Source organism: Ictidomys tridecemlineatus, chromosome 10, assembly GCF_052094955.1.
Source record: "Ictidomys tridecemlineatus isolate mIctTri1 chromosome 10, mIctTri1.hap1, whole genome shotgun sequence".
NCBI classification, from domain to species: Eukaryota; Metazoa; Chordata; class Mammalia; order Rodentia; family Sciuridae; genus Ictidomys; species Ictidomys tridecemlineatus.
The window spans coordinates 128883589-128902844 of record NC_135486.1 but is presented as its reverse complement, the minus strand read 5'-3'; the positions used below and the strand labels follow the sequence as shown (position 1 = coordinate 128902844).

General features: G+C 46.8%; 1 protein-coding gene, 1 long non-coding RNA gene and 1 other non-coding gene across 9 annotated transcripts in view; 1 reads left to right on the top strand and 2 right to left on the bottom strand.

The window, feature by feature from the left end:
• Nucleotides 1–3354: 3354 nt before the first annotated feature.
• Nucleotides 3355–19256, bottom strand: part of Ears2 (glutamyl-tRNA synthetase 2, mitochondrial) — a 22274-nt gene continuing 6372 nt past the window's right edge. For 6 of the 7 annotated variants that reach the window (XM_078024204.1, XM_005323749.5, XM_078024207.1 and 3 more), the window contains 7 exons: nucleotides 16676–16865; nucleotides 15657–16129; nucleotides 14160–14268; nucleotides 11049–11202; nucleotides 10802–10932; nucleotides 6722–6857; nucleotides 3355–6265 (listed from right to left, as the gene is read on the bottom strand). In XM_078024204.1, the coding sequence (XP_077880330.1) occupies nucleotides 6182–6265; nucleotides 6722–6857; nucleotides 10802–10932; nucleotides 11049–11202; nucleotides 14160–14268; nucleotides 15657–16129; nucleotides 16676–16865 (1277 nt within the window). In that variant the 3' untranslated portion in view covers nucleotides 3355–6181. Of the gene's footprint in view, nucleotides 6266–6721; nucleotides 6858–10801; nucleotides 10933–11048; nucleotides 11203–14159; nucleotides 14269–15656; nucleotides 16130–16675; nucleotides 16866–18611; nucleotides 18682–19256 lie in introns of all 7 variants that reach the window. The other variant, XM_078024209.1, reaches the window with a different exon arrangement.
• LOC144367524 (uncharacterized) lies at nucleotides 6997–13044 on the top strand. The gene is made up of 2 exons (XR_013426992.1): nucleotides 6997–10391; nucleotides 10477–13044. It is a non-coding gene; the product is annotated as an uncharacterized LOC144367524 (long non-coding RNA).
• LOC120887747 (small nucleolar RNA U13) lies at nucleotides 9675–9776 on the bottom strand. Its single transcript, XR_005731076.1, has one exon. It is a non-coding gene; the product is annotated as a small nucleolar RNA U13 (small nucleolar RNA).

Genomic DNA, 19256 nt, shown 5'->3' with positions numbered 1-19256 from the left:
AAGGCTAGCCTGGGCAACTTAGTGAGACCCTCAGCAACTTAATGAGAACCTGTCTCAAAGTAAAAAGGTTTGGGGACGGGCTGGGGATGTGGCTCAAGTGGTAGCGCGCTCGCCTGGCATGCGTGAGGCCTGGGTTCGATCCTCAGCACCACATACAAAGATGTTGTGTCTGCCGAAAACTAAAATAAATAAATTAAAAAAAAAAAAAAAAGTTTTGGGGACTTAGCTCAGTTGTGAAGCACACTGCATTCAGTCCCTATTATCAAAAACAAAACAAGTCTCTCATAAAGGTAGTATCTTCCAGGTCATGGACTAAAAGCAAATTATAGGCAATGGATCAGAGAGCTAAATAGCAAGTCTTGCAAAGAGGTAAGATTTCCTGGGGTAAATGAAAGTGATACTGGGGGACTATTAGAATGTGGCAGAAAGGCACCAGCTAATGACTAGCACTTCTGAAGAAATGGAATCTGATGGACAAAGCCCTCATTTTTTTCATGATTTTTACTTGAATCCATCCTAAATATCAGGCAGTGTGCCAGGCGCTATGGTTATAGCGAGGAGCAACAGAGACCTCCCATCTGCCTTCATCTTTCATATATACACATATCCAGTGCAGATACTGGGGACGGAACCCAAGGACACTTTACCACTGAGCTGCGTTCCCAGTCCTCAGCCTCCCAAGTGGCTTGCATTATAGGTGTGTTATTCTACCTGGCCAATCTTTTGTTTTTTTGAGACAGAGAGTAAACATGAACAAATGGACTATGTAATTTAATACAGTAATTAGTACCATAAAAAGTGATATAAATGAGATTCCAAATTTGGATATAAAAATCTAATTTTCTGGAGAGGATAATTTCTGAGTGACTCTGAGAGAATATACTCAGGGAAGGAGCTGCCCTCTCACTCACTACAGGGGGTTCCCTGCAGCCACGGTCATATTACACGATTGTGCCCCATTGACCACAGCTGAACGGACCAGGGGAAGAAAGCTGACCCAATGAGCCTGTTGACTCTCTCCTGGAGTATGGCTAGTCCACGCGGGTTATCTTGGCGTTGGTCGGAGGAGAGAGGAGTCAGCTTTGGAGCTGGGGCGGTTCTTCGACAAGTACAGAGATGCAGGAAAGCCAGTCTCCAGAGGGAAGATGAGAGGACAGGGACGGAGACAAATGTCAGAAGCTGTGTGGTCTCAGAGGGACAAAATGTGACTGCTTGGGGTCCCAGTGGGTTTCAGATACAGATTCTAATTTTTCTGAGGTCCAGTGGAAGTACTGCTCTTTGGACCCGTGAGAGTCCTAATTCTTATCTATGAAATTAATTTGATAGATGCAGTTACTGAATGTTTTGTCATGCAACCAAGTTTCTAAGAAAGAAAATAACGTGGGGCTGGGGATGTGGCTCAAGCGGTAGCGCGCTCGCCTGGCATGCGTGCGGCCCGGGTTCGATCCTCAGCACCACATACCAATAAAGATGTTGTGTCGGGGCTGGGGATGTGGCTCAAGCAATAGCACGCTCTCCTGGCATGCGTGCAGCCCAGGTTCAATCCTCAGCACCACATACCAACAAAGATGTTGTGTCCGCCGAGAACTAAAAAATAAATATTAAAAATTCTCTCACTCTCTTTAAAAAAAAAAAAAGATGTTGTGTCCACCGAGAACTAAAAAATAAATATTAAAAAAATTCTCTCTCTCTCACTAAAAAAAAAAAAAAAAAGAAAGAAAAAGAAAATAACGTTGATCATGATGGATGACAGCTAGTGTTTATCAGGTGCCAGGCAACACTCTCAGAACTTTGTGCTATCTATGCTAACCCATGAAACTCTTGGAGGCAGGTAAATTTTTATTCCTATTTTAAGGTTGAGGAAACCCAGGTGTAGAAGTCACACAGTAAGTGGCAAAATCAGCCTATGAATCTAGACAGCTGGCGTCCATGTTCTTTACCACTGTTATTCTCTCAAAAACAGCAGGGGACAGACTTGAGGTTATTCACAATGCATGAAGTCATTTCAAACATTTCTACTAGTCCTGAGCAAAACCTCCAATTAGGAGATGCATGCTTTTGCCTGGCACAGTGGTGCATGCCTGGAATCCCAGCCACTTAGGAGGCTGAGGTAGGAGGATCCCAAGTTCGAGGCCAACGTGGCAACTTGGTAAGACGCTTGATAACTCAGCAATACCCTCAGCAACTTAGACACTGTCTCAAAATAAAAAACAAATAAAAGGGCAAGGAATACAACTTAGTGACAGAGTACCCCTGAGTTCAACCCCAGTACCACAGGTAAAAAGAAAAAAAAAAAAAAAGACATTTTCTATACAGCTCATACCAATTGAGGAAGCATAGCAGCAGCTGCATCAATTTGGCATTTTTAAAAAATTGTGCTAAAGTTTAAAAAAATTTTATTGTGATAAAATGTTTTTTTTTTGTGGCAAAACACAAAAACATAAACTTTACCATCTCAAACATTTTTAAACGTACAGCTCAGCGGTATTACAGACATACCTCTGTGCCACTGTCACGAGCACCCATCTCCAGAACTCTCCCTCCTGTGAAACCAAAGCTGCAGAGCCATTAAGCAAGGACTCCCCATCTCCTCTGCCGCAACTGGCAACCTCCACCCACTGTCTGTAATGGGGCTATTCTAAGCACTTCCCATATGTAGAATTATGGAGCATTTGCAGTTTCGTGACTGACATTTACTTGGCACAGGGTCTTCAAGGTTCTTCCATGTTGGCAGCATATGTCAGAACCAGTTTAGCATTCTGATCACTCAACTCTGTTAAAAACACTCACATTTCCTGGGCACGGGCCAATGCATTTCTTGTAACCATTCTTAACATCTCAGAAGCAGAAGCTTTGGTGCCACTTGGTAGTTGGGCTGAGATTCTGGGTTGTCACAGACCTGAGTCCCTTTTTTTTGAGAAGAGCGTCCCATTATGTTACCCAAGCTGGTCTCAAGTTCCACATTCAGCCTGAATTCTGACTCATTTCATATCCTCAATTGTTACTTAACTTTTCAGAGCCTCAGTTTCAACATACATAACATTGGAAAAAACACCACTTTTCCCCTGGGGTTGTGAAGTTTTAATGAGATGATGGGTTACAGTATTTAAAAAAAGTTAATTTGAATTTTTAAAAAATTTTTATTTAATTTTAAAAATTAATTTTTTTAAAAAAATTAATTCTTAGCACCGCTTTTAAATTTTTAAAATTAATTTAAAAGCGGTGCTAAGAATTAAACCTGCTAGGCAAGTGCTCTACCACTGAGCCCAGCTCTACCCCAGCCCCAATGGGTACAGCATTTGCCAGCACAATCAGAAATGCACAACTGAGGGAGGCTGATATATACCACCACAATAAATCACAAATTGTTGTTTTATTGTTGTTTTTGTTTTTGTAGTTGTAGATTGTCAGAATGCCTTTATTTTATTGTTTTTATGTGGTGCTAAGGATTGAACCAGTGCCTCACACATGCAATGCAACCCCTCTGCCACTGAGCTACAGCCCCAGCTCCTAAGTATTGTTCTTATTCTGTGTCCTCCTTCTGTGGTCAACACCCATTTCTGCAGATACAGGCACTGAAGCAGGATACTACTTCATCTGAGGAAAGACACTCAATCACACACACACTAACATTCCAGCCAGAAAAGGAAACTAGCAGCTTTTCCTTATAGCTCTACAACTAGTTCCAAATAGCATCAGCAGTTTCACTTAGAAAAAGACATAGTTTTTCTTTTCTTCTTTTTGGTCTTCAGTCATAGTTAAGATAGACATCTTTTTCTGGTACTCATCAAGAAGGCTCTCACTGGCTGGGTGCAATGGCACACGCCTGTAACCCCAGTGGCTTGGGAGGCTGAGGCAGGAGGATTGCAAGTTCAAAGACATTACTCCTTCTCTGGAACAAGCTCCCTAGTTTTTCTTGAGAACTGTTCCTCCATTGGCTATCATTCCTGTGGGGCTACCTAGTTCTGGCTAAGAACAACATGACCTCAGTTAGCTAACCGGACAGATTCAGAATCTCAAATCTTTAGCTCAACCATCCAAAACTGAAGGAGAAAACACAGAAAATAAGTAACAACAACAAAAACATAACTGTAGGGGCTGGTGATATAGCTCAGTTGGCAGAGTGCTTGCCTCTCATGCACAAAGCTCTGGGTTCAATCCCCAGCACCACAAAACAAAACCACCATATAACTGTAGCTCATGGTCCCCACTGTGGACCGAGACAAGACTAGCCCCTAGCTCCTGACACCTGGTTCCTACCTTGTCCTAGGTCTGGTCTTTCACTTTTCCATAGCTTCTTTGACTCTCTCATAGTCTCCAGTTAGGAAGAGCTGCAAGTCTATTGCTTCCAACCAAAGAACTTTATCTGGAGTATTTTTAAATATATTTTAATTATACATGGACACAATATCTTTGTTTATTTTTATGTGATGCCGAGGATGGAACCCAGTTCCTCACATGTGCAGGCGCTCTGACACTGAGCCACAGCCCCAGTCCCTATCTGGTGTACTTTTAAGCAAACATTAGGACCCTATAAGGCTCAACAGACTCTTTAATCTCCTTTCCCTACTCTCCTGGGCAAAAATTAAGGTAGTTATCTATTATTGCGTAATGAATTATCCCAAACCAAGTGGCTTTAAACAATAAACATTTACTGTATCACAATTTGGGCACGTCTGAATCCCAGACCAGTGTCACTGAGCTGTTCTGGCTCTGGGCCTCTCATGCAGGTTGCAGTCAAGACATTGGCCAGGACTGTAGTCGTCGAATGCTTGGCTGGGCCTGGAAGATCAGCTTCTAACATGGTTCACCGTTCAATCCCCAGCCCCACAAAAAAAAAAAAAAAAAAAAAAAAAAAAGCAGCAGCAGCTAACAGCTAACACGGCTCACCACTGGCTGTGGGCAGGGCCCGTCCACAGGGCTGCTTGACTGTCTTCACGAGCTGGAAGCTGGCTTTCCCCCAAGTCAGGGATTAGACAAAACAAGATGGAAGCCAAATATACTCCATGACCCAGCCTCAGAAATCAAGCTGTGTCGTTTCCTAAACAGCCAGCACAGTCCAGGGTGGAGAGGAACCATGCACAGGTGAGTACCAAGAGGCAGAGATCACGGGGCCACCTTAGAGGCTGGCTGCCCACAGAAGGCTACAAGCCTTGTAAGGGCTTTGTCCCCAGGCACCAGCCTCCTTTCCTTTCAGCTACTCCCAGTCACCTAAGACCCTAAGAGGAAATCTCATTTTGGAAATCTGCAGACAATGACTTACAAACAATGGCATAGAAGTGGACGTGGAGACAGACACACAATGGCAGGGTGAAGGTCTCCTGCCCAAGGATCCTATCTGGAGAACCAGAAACAGGTGACCTTCAGAGAAAGGCTGTCCCAGGTTCAAGGACAAAAGTAGCATAAAACAGGGCTCACCCTTGGCAGAAGTATGATTTCTCCCATTTCAACCCCAAACAAAGCCTGCTCAGCCCTATCTGTTGTCGTTTTAACTCCAAATTGCACCACAAAAGTGAGATCCATAGTTCGGGCTGCTGCCAAACTATGATAAGCTGAACTGTGTCCCCTTCAAATTCATATGACGAAGCCCTCACAGAATGTAGACTGCATTTGGACGCAGGACCGTTAAAGAAGTCACACAGTGAGGCTGTTAGGGCGAGCCTTGATCTGACTGGCATCCTCGTCAGAGGAGATGAAGACACACAGGGAGACACCAGGTTTGTGTGCACCGAGGAAGACCCTGGGAGGGCACAGCAAGGAAACGGCACCTGCAAGCTAAGGAAAGAGGCTTTGGGGAAAACCGCTCGATCTTGGACCTTCAGCCTCCAGATCTGTGAAAAAATAAATCTCTGTTGTTCTGTGGTATTTGGTTATGGCGGATGCAGCACCCTAACCCCCGAGCTCTCTGGGGTTACACTATTTGGGGCTGTGTAATGTGATTTGAAAGAACAGACACAAGAACATCCCTCCCAGAGTCAAGGAGGCGAGACAGCTGAAGACCTGCCATGGAGCATGAATACACCGTACATGTAACACACATATGCAGCAGGGATTCTGGTTCATGTTCAGCTCCTTCCGTAGTGCTCCAGAGGGCCCCAGGCCTCCCTTTCCTCTCCTCTGAAGGCAGCTCCCAGGTCCACAGGTTCGTACAGCTGCCTCCAGTGTCCTGCACATCTTCTCCCTAACTGGAGAGCACCTTCTGGATTCGTTCCCGCACTTCTGTTGGTCCCAGGGACACCATCATCTCAGCTACAGGGGGTCCTTGCTAAGAAAGAAAAGGGAAAACAATGCCTTATTGTCTTAAACCGCCTAAGGAACTTGTGCTGAGCCTCAGCCTGCAGAAGACATGCCCAGGCCAGCCCCAACCCGGCCGCCTGCATCCCAGGAGCAGGCCTTGTATTTTACAAGTCTTGGACTTCCTGGATGAGGATGGGTCTCAGGGGACTGTCTTTCTGTATTAAGCAAACTTGTTATGTCTCCTACCCTCAATAACCTGCAAACCCCGTGAAGGCAGGGATCACGTGTCCGCACCAGACCTAGCATGGGGCTTACTTACAGCAGCTACTTCCTAACCACAGTCCACCGAATGACTGAAGGAGAAGGCGATCATGTTTCACTCATCTTTGTATCCCCCGAAACTGAGCTCAGAACCTGGCGATAAATGTGAGTTGCAAAGCTACGGGAGGTCCCAGGGAACAGTTCAGCCCAGCTCCCTCCTCACCAGCTGTCCACTGAGGGCCACTCGGAGGAGTTTCATCACGTTACTGTGCTTTGTGCCTTCCAGACCTTCCGACAGCTTCTTCAGTTCTCCATTCAGCACATCCTGCGTTAAGCTCACGCCAGATTTTTCCAAAAGCCTAGAAGAGGGTCGGTCTATAAGGGGCTTGCGCAGGTCAATGGCAAATGGGTGGGAGGGTGACCTTCACAGGGTTATCACTTAACCACAACACAAGCCCAACTGTGTATGTATGTGAGTGTGTGTGTGTGTGTGTGTGTGTGGTAGATGGTAGATATCTACCATCCCCCATTCAAGCTGGAAAAACAAAAACATCAAGGGGACCACATACAGAGATAACCCAAGCTCGAAGTCACCATAATAAGAGGATTTTCTAATTGCTACCTCTGAGTCCTAAATCTCTGTCCTAGTTTTCTCATGTGTGTAAGTGGGGATAATTACAGCATCTGCACTGCACAGGGCTATGTGGAAAGTGGAAACTTGAAGGTGCTAAGCACGGGGCCCAAACGCAAGGTACACGCTGAAGAGCATTAGGTTACATGTTTCCACAGAAAGTTTAAAAAATCAGCTGACACTTATTATATTCAAGAGCTCAGATACATTACAAGAGGACTTAAAAAGAAATTTAGAAATGGATTAGACACAGGATAAAAGAAGAGATAATTTCTGAAAATTATCTGAAACACAGTTTCAAGACTGGCTGGGGAAACCTATTTAAGAAGCATCCAGAAGATCAGAGGAACAGACTGAGACCAACTTGCTACAGCCTCTCTTCCCACAAGCCGAAGCACTTAAGGATCTAAACTCCAGGGGGCCAGTCACTAACCGCCCCCAAGTTCTGGTGTCCAGCTGAGGTCCTCTCCGAAAAGCATGCTTGAGTTTCCAGAGCGATTTCCCATTCAACCACAGCGTGACTGCAAACCAACTGGTCCAGCTCTGAGTGGGGTAAGCAAGAGGAGGAGTAGGCTGGTTGGTGTATCCACAGAACTTCCAGCTCCCCTAAGAGTCTACCTGAGATTTTAAACTGGAGCCCCTAAAGAGGGACTGAGGCGGGGCGTCTCACTGTTACAGATGATCCATGAGGCTGATCTGACATGACCTGCTACTCACAATGGGGTCCACACAGCTGGGTTCCAAAGGTCAGCTCAGCATGAACTACTGGCTCAGGGAACGGGGTTCATAAGTGATTTGAAGAAATTGCTTTTCGCACACAGTCTGTGTTCTTACTAACTGCCAGTACTTCAGCAACTAGCTTCAGTTTAAGACAAAAATGTCCAATTCCTACTGCATCATCGCCGTGGTCTCAATATTTTTGTCTTCCTAAATTTGTATGTTGAAATCCTACCTCCCAAGATGATGGTGTGAGGGAGTGGGTTTTGGTGAAGGAAAGGGATTGGTACTCATATAAAAGAGACTCCAGAGAGCTCCCTTATCCCTTCTGCCAGTAAAAGGATAGAAGAGCAATAGGCCACAAAAGCAAGCCCTTAACACTGAATCAGCTAGCCTGCTGATCTAGGGTGGCTGGCTCCAGACCTCAGAGAAATCACGTCGAAGCCACCAGTCTATGGTACTTTGTTATGGTAGCCCCACTGGACAAATATAATCATTACCTGGGCCACATGATTGCAGCTATTTATGAAATTAAAAAGATGAAATATAAAATATAAAAGGTAATCTGGGGAAAAAACCCAGACACTCCCCCTATTGTCATTATGGGCAAGCAGGCTGCCAAGGAACAGACGAAGGGATGACAGCCCCTGGCGGCCACTCATGGCAGCTCGGGACATGGGACACGTCAGAACTGGCCCAGAGCTTGGCGTGGACACAAAAGGGACTTCTAGTGATCTGGCAGCTTCTGAACATTCGGGTGTCAAATTTCCTGACTTGAGTGGGAGTCCAGAGTCTGTGAACTCTAATGCCCTGGCAGGAAGGAAGAGTCTTGGTGAATTATACCTAATGGCCCCACTGCAGATGTCTGAATGAAGAGCAGCGGCAATGACAACTACCGGGAGTTCATTCTCCAGAGTCACTTACAAAAATGCTTACTAGTACCCATGTGAGGTCCTTCACGGCAGCATTACTTGTAACAGCAGAATTTGGAAGCAACCCAAATGTGCAGCAATAGGAGACAAACTCAATAAATTATAGTAAGTGGCTATATGTACATATAACGCATCTGACATATAAAACAGCACACTGAACGCACGTTTTCTATCATTTTCTAATGTAATAATCACAGCAAAAGCAGAGGTAAGTACAACAAATATCTGTGGTTTTGGCTGCTACGCATCCATCCCGTTTTCTTCTGATACTAGTTTCCCAAATCTCCTTGGGGAATTCTCAGCCATGTGTTAGCTGGAGGTCCACTAAGAGTCCTGCACATGGCCTAGGTCTAAGCCAACCACCACATGGCATTCCCCAGGCCTCAGTGGTTCAGGGAAAGGAAGATAAAACCAATCAGCTCCTATTAATCTCAAACCATAGGGAAAGAGGTAATCCTAGAATATTGTCTGAAACTGTATTTTTTTTTTTTTGGGGGGGGCAGATACCGGGGATCAAACTCAGGGGTACTCAACCACTGAGGCACATCCCCAGCCCTATTTTGCATTTTATTCACAGACAGGGTCTCATTGAATTGCTTAGGGCCTTGCTAAGTTGCTGAGACTGGCTTTGAAATTGCGATCCTCCTGCCTCATCTTCCCGAGCCTCTGGGATTACACATGTGCACCACCGTGCCCAGCTGAAGCTGAGATTTTGAGGCATACAGTGGCTGAGGCTTTCCTACAAAAACTGTGCCGTTAATGGCCCCCCAGCATCCCTTTTTCACTTTATCTATTTAGCAGGGTTAGGGATGGAACCCAGGGCTCCACACGTGAAGCAAGTACTCTAATACTGAGCAAATCCTCAGCCTTAATTTATTTATCTTTTTTTTTTTTCACGTCAGTCAAGCAATGTGCTGATATTGTAACAAGGCTTAGAGGGAGGGATATCTCACACAAGAGTGTGAACACCCAATCATCACACTTAAGAACCGGAGGATCAGTCTTATTTATTTTTCAAAGACAGGGTCTTGTTTTGTTGCTCAGGCTGGTCTTGAATTCCTGAGCTCAAGCAATCCTCCTGCCTCAGCCTCCTATGTAGGAGGCGCTCACTACCATGTCCAGCTTTCTCCCTTTCTTATGCAGTAATAGAATTTTAAGTTGGGCACATGGCTGTCAAATATTAAAACTACACTTCCAGATTGCCTGGCAGCTAAGTGTGGCCCTGAGACATAACTCTAGAATATGGGTAGAAATGGTGTGTGCAGCTTCAAGGAAGGTCCTTAGGGAAAAGGAATGTCCTATCCCCTGTCACCTTTCCTCCCTCCCCTTCTGGTTGAATGGTGGACAGTCCATGAGCCACCACAGACCACAGACAAGAGTGAAACTGAAGAGACAGGACCCTTAGGACAAAGATAAAAGCTATTCAGTCCCAGGCCACCTCCTGCAGGCTGCCAGGGAGATGTGGACTTCCATTTCTTCGGGTAGAGAGCCCCCTGCCACCTGCCCAATACAGAGCTCTGCAGAAAAAGCAACCATGGAGGACAGCGGAGAGGCGTCGGCCACACGGTGTGGCCCTCACCAGCAGAATCCAGGCAGCACATCCTCTGGCCTTGGTAGGCGTGGACACCCTTCCCCTCTTGCTTGTGCCATCCTTGGTTGTTTTTACCCTTGTAACCAAAACAACTGTTATGGTTCCAGAAAGAAGCAGTTCCACAGACAGATGAGGAAACGAAGCTCAGAGAGCTCCACTTGGTCAAGAGAAGCCACCTTGGCAAGAAGAATTAGCTTGGTAAGTGGCAGAGCTAGGATGCAGCCCAAGTCGGGCCAAGCCGCTGAACCCACCGCCTGCACCCAGGGAGAGGCTGGTCCTTTAGGCTACCTCCTAACCTAAGAAAGCCACAGTGAGCGATTCTCCCCAGCACAGGCCTATGCTGGGGGTCCCACAGGCCAGGCCAGGGGTAAGGGGCCGGGGGAGAGAGAGGGGAAGGAGAGTGGAACCTTGAGCTCAGTCTGCAGTACTCACCTCAGCAAGCGCTCGGCGATCACATCCACCTTCTCTGAGATGGCGCCCAGCTGTGCTCGACCCACAGCAGGCCGAGTCCACAGGTAGGAGTAGGCCGGGGAGACCAAGTCCTGTAGGCGGCAGATGTGACCCTAGGGAAGGAGGCCATCATTGCTTGTGCTGGGAGTGAAGCTCTAACCGCCCTGGAAGGTGTTTAAACCCACATTTGGAAGGAATGGCTCATCCTCCCAAAGTGCCATCTTCTCACCTGTCGCAGCAAGATGATCCTCTCCACATAGGCTGGGTCCAGGACATCCCGGTCTTGCAGACGGCTCCCAAATGCCTCCTCCACAAGGGCCTGCAGCTGCCCCACCAGATGGTGCCTCTGGGACTCACTGCTCACCAGCCGTCGGAGGTGCAGCCTACAGGAGAAGTCAGAGGGCCACGCTGCCTTGGCACCCAACCCCTCTCCCCAGGGAAGCCAGCTGGCTTGAAGAGTGACACATCACATGAATCCCCTCCCCCAGCATTAGAAGCAGGAGTGTACTTCACACTTATAAAAGGAAGGGGAGATAGGGGATCTTACTAAGGTTACAGTCAGCCCAAGGGTCGAGGCCGCGGCAGACAGGTTTTGTTGCTAGCACTTTTAATACAGTAGCTGACAAATTCGTTCTCTTGTTTTGGCTGGGGGTGCTAGGGATCAAGTACAGGTCCTTGTACCTGCTAAGCAGGCCTCACCACCGAGCTACACCCCAGCCCAGGAGCTGGTTTTTAAACGAGGAAGAGATCATGTTAGACAGTCAGGGCTTCCTTTGGAAAATGAGAGGAGCTGCTGCAAAGGGCCCTCGTCTGCATAGCTTCCACTGGCTGGAGCAGGCTGGAAGCCTGGCTTAGACCTCAGAGGCCTCCAGGTCACCTGTTCCTCTAATTCCTGGTCTCTTACTTGGCTCTCCGCTTCCCTCATGCTCCCTGTCTGGCCTCAACAGGCATCTAAGTTTATAAAGCAGAATCTGGAGCGTCCGCCTCCTAGCCTTACTACATGATGGGGCTTTGGTGTAAAAGGAGAGGTCAAAAATACAGACCCTAAGATTTGGAGCAGAGTGTTGTTTGAAGTATGTGTTGAAGTTTAAGTCTGGCTTTTCTTTCCAGCTCAAATCTATTTCAGAATTCTTTGAACTGTGGATTCTCTTCTTTGGAAATAGTAAAATCTCTAAGAATCCAAGCCTCAAACCAGGTCCTGTCATCCTCAGTCCCCTAGGCTGCCATCCCCTCTCCCTGGCAGGACTAGAGGGGCCAGAGAGAGTGGTACAGGGTCAGGGACCATTCTGAGACACTGGGCTCCTCGTCTGAGATGTGGTAAAGAAGGCAGGGAGCAAGGAGTGGAGAAGCACCTCACAGGCTCTGGAATCGGACCAGCCTGAGGACGAGGCCTGCCTGCCAGGTGTTTGCAGTAAGTTACACAACCACTGGGAGGCGGGGATCCTCACCATAAAGATAAGTGGGGACAATAAAAGACCTCCTCACAGGGTAGCTATGACAATTAAATGAGGGACTGCAAGTACAGTCCTGATAGCAAGGCCTGCATGCCACATTTGGAAACTACTGACAGGAGAGGGTCTGAAAAGAGGCTTTGGCATGTGACAGGGTGGAGAGGTGAGACCTCTAGAGAAGTTTCTGGAATGCAAACTGGTCAAAACAAGTTTTAAAACAAATTTTTAAAAGGTATGAAGGAAACACATGAATGCAGTACTGAAACTGTTTTTAGAATCTGCTTAGCAGCTGGATGGGACAGTAGAAAGAAAGAAAAATAAAGACGGAAGAACAAAACAAAACCAAAAAAATCCAAGAGCCCCTCATGGCCATGTTTGCAATAATACCCGTAAGGTCCAGGACCTGGGACACAGCAAGTACAAAATAAAAGTTAATGACTATTGTCACTTTCACCACAACACTAGTACTGTTGCTGCTATGGCAACTATATTTATTATTGTTTCTTAAATAACCACAGCAATGGCTTGAGGAATGTCTGAAGATAACCACTTTGGCTACATTAAGCCTTTGGCAGCAATCCTAATGCTCCACCCCATCCCTGACTCTCACTAAGCAAAAGTCCACCTCTGTCTTTCTTACGACCCCTCCCTGCCGCCACCGGGTGCTTCTGAGAGGACTGGAATGAAACACTAAGTATCTCTCCTGTCCTGGCCCCATTCCCCTGGAAATATCACTTTCTCTATAATAAAAAGAGACATGCATGTGGTGTTTAATATGTATGCTGCACTCATTCTTGCACACTCCATGCAAGAGACTGTGGAAACTTGAATTATTTAAATTCTGACTTGGACTTTGCACAATAACCCAGGGCAAGATCATAAGACTGACCTCGAGGTCTGATGGGAGAAGTACATGAAATGACATCCTTAGAACAACTGCAGGGCAGGTTGCCTAGCATGCATGCAGCCCTGGGTTCAATCCCCAGCACCAAAAAACAAAACAGTAAAACACACACACACACACACAATCTGCAGGTGAAGTGAATCTCTGCACCAGTAGGAGCTTATCCCCAAAGCAGTGCTCAAAAAGGTGCTGAAAGGTGCCTGGTCCCTGACAGTGCCTGGCCCCAATTGGCAAACTGGATCAATGGCCTTATCCCTAATGCCCTTTGACTGACACGTCACAATGATATCTGAACTTGAATGGTGAGCCTACTGGAGGTTCAAAGTGAAGACCTACTTGATAGCAGCTACCTGAAACATTAACCTGATGCCATGAGATGGTGCTGGTTCCCTGGGGAGAGGATGGGTAGATTCTTTTTTTTTTTTTTTTAAGATAGATAGATAGAGATAGATAGATAGATAGATAGAGAGAGAGAGAGAGAGAGAGAGAATTTTTTTTTTATTATTTCTTTTTTAGTTTTCGGTGGACACAACATCTTTGTTTGTATGTGGTGCTGAGGATCGAACCCGGGCCGCACGCATGCCAGGCAAGCGCACTACCGCTTGAGCCACATCCCCAGCCCAGAGGATGGGTAGATTCTAAATGAAGACGTTCCCCTCCAGGCTTTGGGTCATAACAGAATCCATGCAAGGGGTGTCTAGAAACAACAGCAATGATAAAATCAGCCCCACCCACTTACTGAGCACTTTCTGTGTGCCAGGAGTTCACGCAACACTTAATTCTTACAACAATCACATATGATGGGCATTAGCCCTAGAGTAAAGAAGATAAAATGCAGGCCTGAGGAGTGACTTGCTATGACCACTCAGCATTAGACACTAGAGCCAAAAGTCACAATCAGGTGCATGGGACTCCAGAGCCCACTTTACCTTCCACTGTGAGCTACAAGGCCCTTTCCTACCAGATCTTCATGGTCCCTACTCACCTGTTGAATTCTGGGAGCTTCTCCAGGTCCAGCAGGGCCGAGTGGCAGGTGATCCGAGTCAGGTCGAACTGTGCTATCAGCTCCGGCAGGGTCCTGCCCATTTGGTTTTCTGCAAGTGAGGCCCGTCCAGTGGCTCAACTTCCTCCCTCCTGTCCTCCTTCCACTTTCTTTTGTGGGGGAGAAGGGGACAGAATCTTGCTATGGTGTCCAGCTGTCCCTGAACTTGTGATCCTTCTGCCCCACTCTTCCAAGTAGTTGGAATTAGAGGTGCACACCATCACGCCTGACCTCCTTCCACTTCTGAACACGAGAACTCTGGACTCCCCTTTCCACTCCAACCCCAGGGATCTGAATTCTAGATATTAAGGCCCAGATGAGCCTCTCATTTTCAGAAAGGGTTCTTTCTGTCAGTAAGGTAAATACAAGTCTGAAAGTAGGCAAAATCAATCCTTGTTACCCTAGAAGACACCAGATGCAAGAACAGTGTGCCCACTGCCTGGCTGTACCAGATTCCAATTTGACTGTAAAATATACTGATGCCCGGAACCAAACTTGGTTCCAGAATGCAACCACTGTTCAGAACTGCAGTGCCTGAAGCTGATTCACATAAATAGCTGCTCCTTCCTATGCGTCAGTAGGCATAACGGACATGGAAAAGACTCAAGTGCTAGATCCCTCACTAGCTGTGTAACTCTGGCAAGTTACTCAACCTCTCTGAGCTTGACAGAGGGATTAGTCCCCAAGTATATTTTAAGAGTTAAATGAAGTAAAAGCAGAATAAATCATGAGCAGACTGCTCTGGCCACATTTCCAGAAATCTCTGCCTTAAGAAGTCATTCTATTTGATGCTTGATTCTACAAGATCTGGGTTCTAAATTCTGGGCCAAGTTTAAGGACTCAGCTCAGAATAAACTGAATTTGTAGTAATGTTAGTATTGTGGTTAAAGTATATGCTTGTATAATAGCAATAATCATGGGAGTTAAAATTTTGGGGCTTATTATACAGCAGGCTCTGAGCTGGTAGCCTTGTGTTCATGAGCTCAGTTGAATTCTAACATAACCCTGAGGCAAATATTTATCCCCACTGTACAGATGAGGCAAATGGTACTTTAAGCTCTGTAAGAACAGGAACTAGGCCTACTGTGGTGATTCTCTAGAGCCCCAGCACTCTACGAGCTGTCTGGCTCAATAAATATTTGTTGAATATTGTTGAATATAAAAATGAACGTGGGCTGGGGATGTGGCTCAAGTGGTAGCACGCTTGCCTGGCATGCGTGCGGCCCGGGTTTGATCCTCAGCACCACATACAAACAAAGATGTTGTGTCCGCTGAGAACTAACAAATAAATATTAAAAAAAAAAAAAAAAAATGAACATGTCCAAGATCACGTGGCTAGTAGGTGGCAAAGTTGGGACTGATGACCAGGTCTGCCTGGACCAAGGGCCCTGTTCCTCAGTGTTACACTCCGCCTCCCTGACTGCTCTGTTGAGTGGGTACCTGCAAACCCCGAGCCACAGTTGGTGATGATATCGAGCAAGGCTTCAGGCAGAAAGCCAGCAGCAGCAAAATGCTCCAGGAAAATGTCCCCTTGCCTCTTGGACAGCTTGCTGCCATCCCTGTTGAGCAGCAGGGGCAGGTGGGCAAAGTGTGGTGGCCGCCAGCCCAGGGCCTGGTAGAGAAGCAGGTGCTTGGAGGTGGAGACGAGCCACTCGGAGCCTCGCAGCACATGGCTGATGCCCATGTGGTGGTCGTCCACCACACAGGCCAGGTGGTACGTGGGGAAGCCATCACTCTTCAGGATGACTGGGTCCCCCTCCACGCTGGCCACTTCATGCCGACTCCAGCCATATACTAGGTCCTGGAAGGCTGGTGCCTCCTCCTCCAGGCGGAAGCGGATAGCAGGCTTGGGATCCTTGGCCAGTTTCTGGGCCACCTGCTCCTGGCTCAGATTCCGGCACCGATTGTCATACCTGTTGGGGAACAGAACAGCATGACAGTTAAGAGAAATGCTGCTGGACGTGGTCCTACCTTTGTCTCTGATAGATGCATGACACTGGGCAAGTCACTTACCTCCTTAAGCTATCTCATCATCCTAGAATGGGAATAATAGTAGACGTTGTGTGGAAAACTGAGATGACACAAGAGGCAGACACTCCTGTTTGCCACCGTATCAACTATTCCCCTCTTCTCCCTGCTGTTGAGGAAATGGCAAGCTGCCTGGACTGAGGGTTGAATCTAGACAGCAGGCAGTGAAGATCTGAGGCCTACCAACAGCCAGGGAGAGAGGATGGAAGCAGATCCTCCTGGACCAAGCCCTGGGATAACTTCAGGCCTGCCTCAGACCCAACTGCAGCCCTGAGCTAAACCCTGAGCCGAAGAACCTGGCTCAGTGGTGCTCAGACGCCTGACCCATAGAAACCAAGAGGCAACTAAAGCTGGAGGTAACCGGTTATGCAGCAACAAATGACAAACACACCCAAGTCTGGGGAGGCATCGGAAATAGGCTGTGGCCTCACCGGGGCGTTTGATGGCTCCTCAGGGCCTCCTTCTTCAGGAGTTCCAGCCGCTGTGGAGAGCAGAAACAGGGATAGGCAGCTCCTGTCTTCAGCAGCGCTTCTGTGGCCTGGGCATACAGTGCCAAACGCTGAGATTGCTGGTAGGGCCCCGCAGGACCTCCCCGGCGGGGGCTCTCATCAGGGGGGATGCCTGGAACACAGGTAAGGAATCACTATCAAATAACACCCAAGAGGCACACAGTGCTCACTCCCAGGAGCTATCACAGGCGCTTTGCACGCTAAACCTTTCAGGCCTCAGAAGGTCACAAGGTCAATACTATCCTAATTTCCCTTTTCCAGATGAAAAGGGAAAGACAGAGAGGTTGAGCGTTAGAGGCCACAGTCTGGTGGAGTGAGGAGTCAAACAAGGAGGGAATGGGCCCTCCACTGCCCATCTCTCCATCCACCACTGCCCTGATGAGGGAGGAAACCAGCCCAGGCCTGGAACAGCGAGCGGACTGAGGAGAAGTAAGCAAAGTTCAAGACACGCCTGTCAGGCTCAGATGGAATCCTGGCTGCGCCACTCACTAGTTGTGACAGGGATTGCAGAGAGTGTTGCTGTGTGAGTGCTAGGGTGCCAAGCTCTCTGCAGGTTTCATTATGTTATGTGACCTCCCTGAAGCCTTGATGTCCCTCCCAGGTAGATGCTGATATCCCATCCTGTCAGGAAGAAACAGAGGCCCAGAGGTGGCATGGTACATTAAATGGTCAAAGATAAGGGGCATCACCAGCTACAAACTCAGGCTAGTAGGCCCCAAACCCCCATTCTTTTCCCCCACTTTTTTATTGTGCATTATACTTGTACTTAACGATGGGATTTCCTGCTACATAGATGTACATGCACACGATACAACAATTTGGCCCATATCACTCCCCACATGTCTACCCTCCCTCCCCATCTCCTACCCCTTGTTCCTTTCCTTTAATGATCATGAGACACCCCCCCCCACACACACCTTTTCCTTTTTTCTGTCTAGCTTTCACATATGAGAGAAAACACAACTCTTGACCTTCTGAGTTTGGTTTATTTCACTTAATACAATGGTCTCAGTTCCATCCATTTTCCTGCAGATGACATACTTCTATTTTTCATTATGGCTGAAAAAAACTCCACTGTGTATACATGTCACATTTTCTTTATCCATTTATCATCTAATGGACACCCAGGCTAGTTCCATAGTTTGGCCATTGTGAACTGTGCAGCGACAAACGTGGGTATGCATATGTCACTTTAGTATGATGACTTTAATTGTTTAGAATAAATACTGAGGATTGGAGAAGCTAGGTCAGATGGTGGTTTCATACCCAATCTTTTGAGAAACATCTATACTCATTTCTATAAAGGGTTGTTCTAATTTACAATCCCATCAACAGTGTAGAAGTGCTCCTTTTTCTCCACATCCTCTCCAGCATTTATTATGGTATTCTTTTTTGGTGTGGGGGCAGCGGGGTGGGGAGGCATTAGGAATTGAACTCAAGGGTGCTTAATCATTGAGACACACCCCCAGACTTTTTTTATTTTGAGACAGGTTCTTGCTAAATTGCTTAGGGCCTTGCTAAGTTGCTGAGGCTGGCCTCAAACTTGTGATCCTCCTACCTCAGGCTCCAGAGTGCTGGGATTACAGGTGTGTGCCACCAAGTCCAGCTATTGTTTGTATTCTTGAGGGCTGCCATTCTGACTGATATGAGAAGAAATCTCAATGCAGTTTTGATCCTCACTTCCCTAACTGCTAATGATGTCGAACATTTTTTTTTCACATATTTGTTGGCCATTTGTGTTTCTTTGAGAAGTGTCTGCTTAATTTGCCCACTTATTAACTGCATTATTTGGGTTTTTTGGCGTTAAGAATTTTGAGTTCTCAGGCTGGGGATGTGGCTCAAGTGGTAGCGCGCTCACCTGGCATGCGTGCGGCCCGGGTTCGATCCTCAGCACCACATACCAACAAAGATGTTGTGTCTGCCGAGAACTAACAAAAAAATAAATATTAAAAAAAAATTCTCTCTCTCTCTCTCCTCTCTCATTTTCTCTTTAAAAAAAATTCTCTCTCTCCTCTCTCACTCTCTGTTAAAAAAAATTTTCTCTCTCTCTCTCTCCTCTCTCACTCTATCTTAAAAAAAAAAGAATTTTGAGTTCTCTCTATATATTCTAGATATTCATCCTGTGTCAGATGAGCAGAACTCATCTCTCCCATTCTGTAGGTTCTCTCTTCACATTCTCAATTGTCTCCTTTGCTGTGCAGAAGCTTTTTAACTTGATGCCATCCCATTTATTAACTCTTGGCATTATTTCCTGAGGCTTACAGTAGGATAGTTTCAATTTTTGCTATAATCAAATCTAAGTTATTCTCGGCAGGCCCACCTAACCTAGCATCCTACCTCCTCAGGTCATATAGGATAGACAACTGTAAATGGTTCCTGCAGAGAGAACACAAGGATTGGAGAACACAAGGAAGACTCTGCCCTCAAAGAGCCTTCAAAGGAATTAGGAAGATAAAGTCACCGGTTGCCCTGTGGCACTTCACGCTAACATAAACACTGCAGG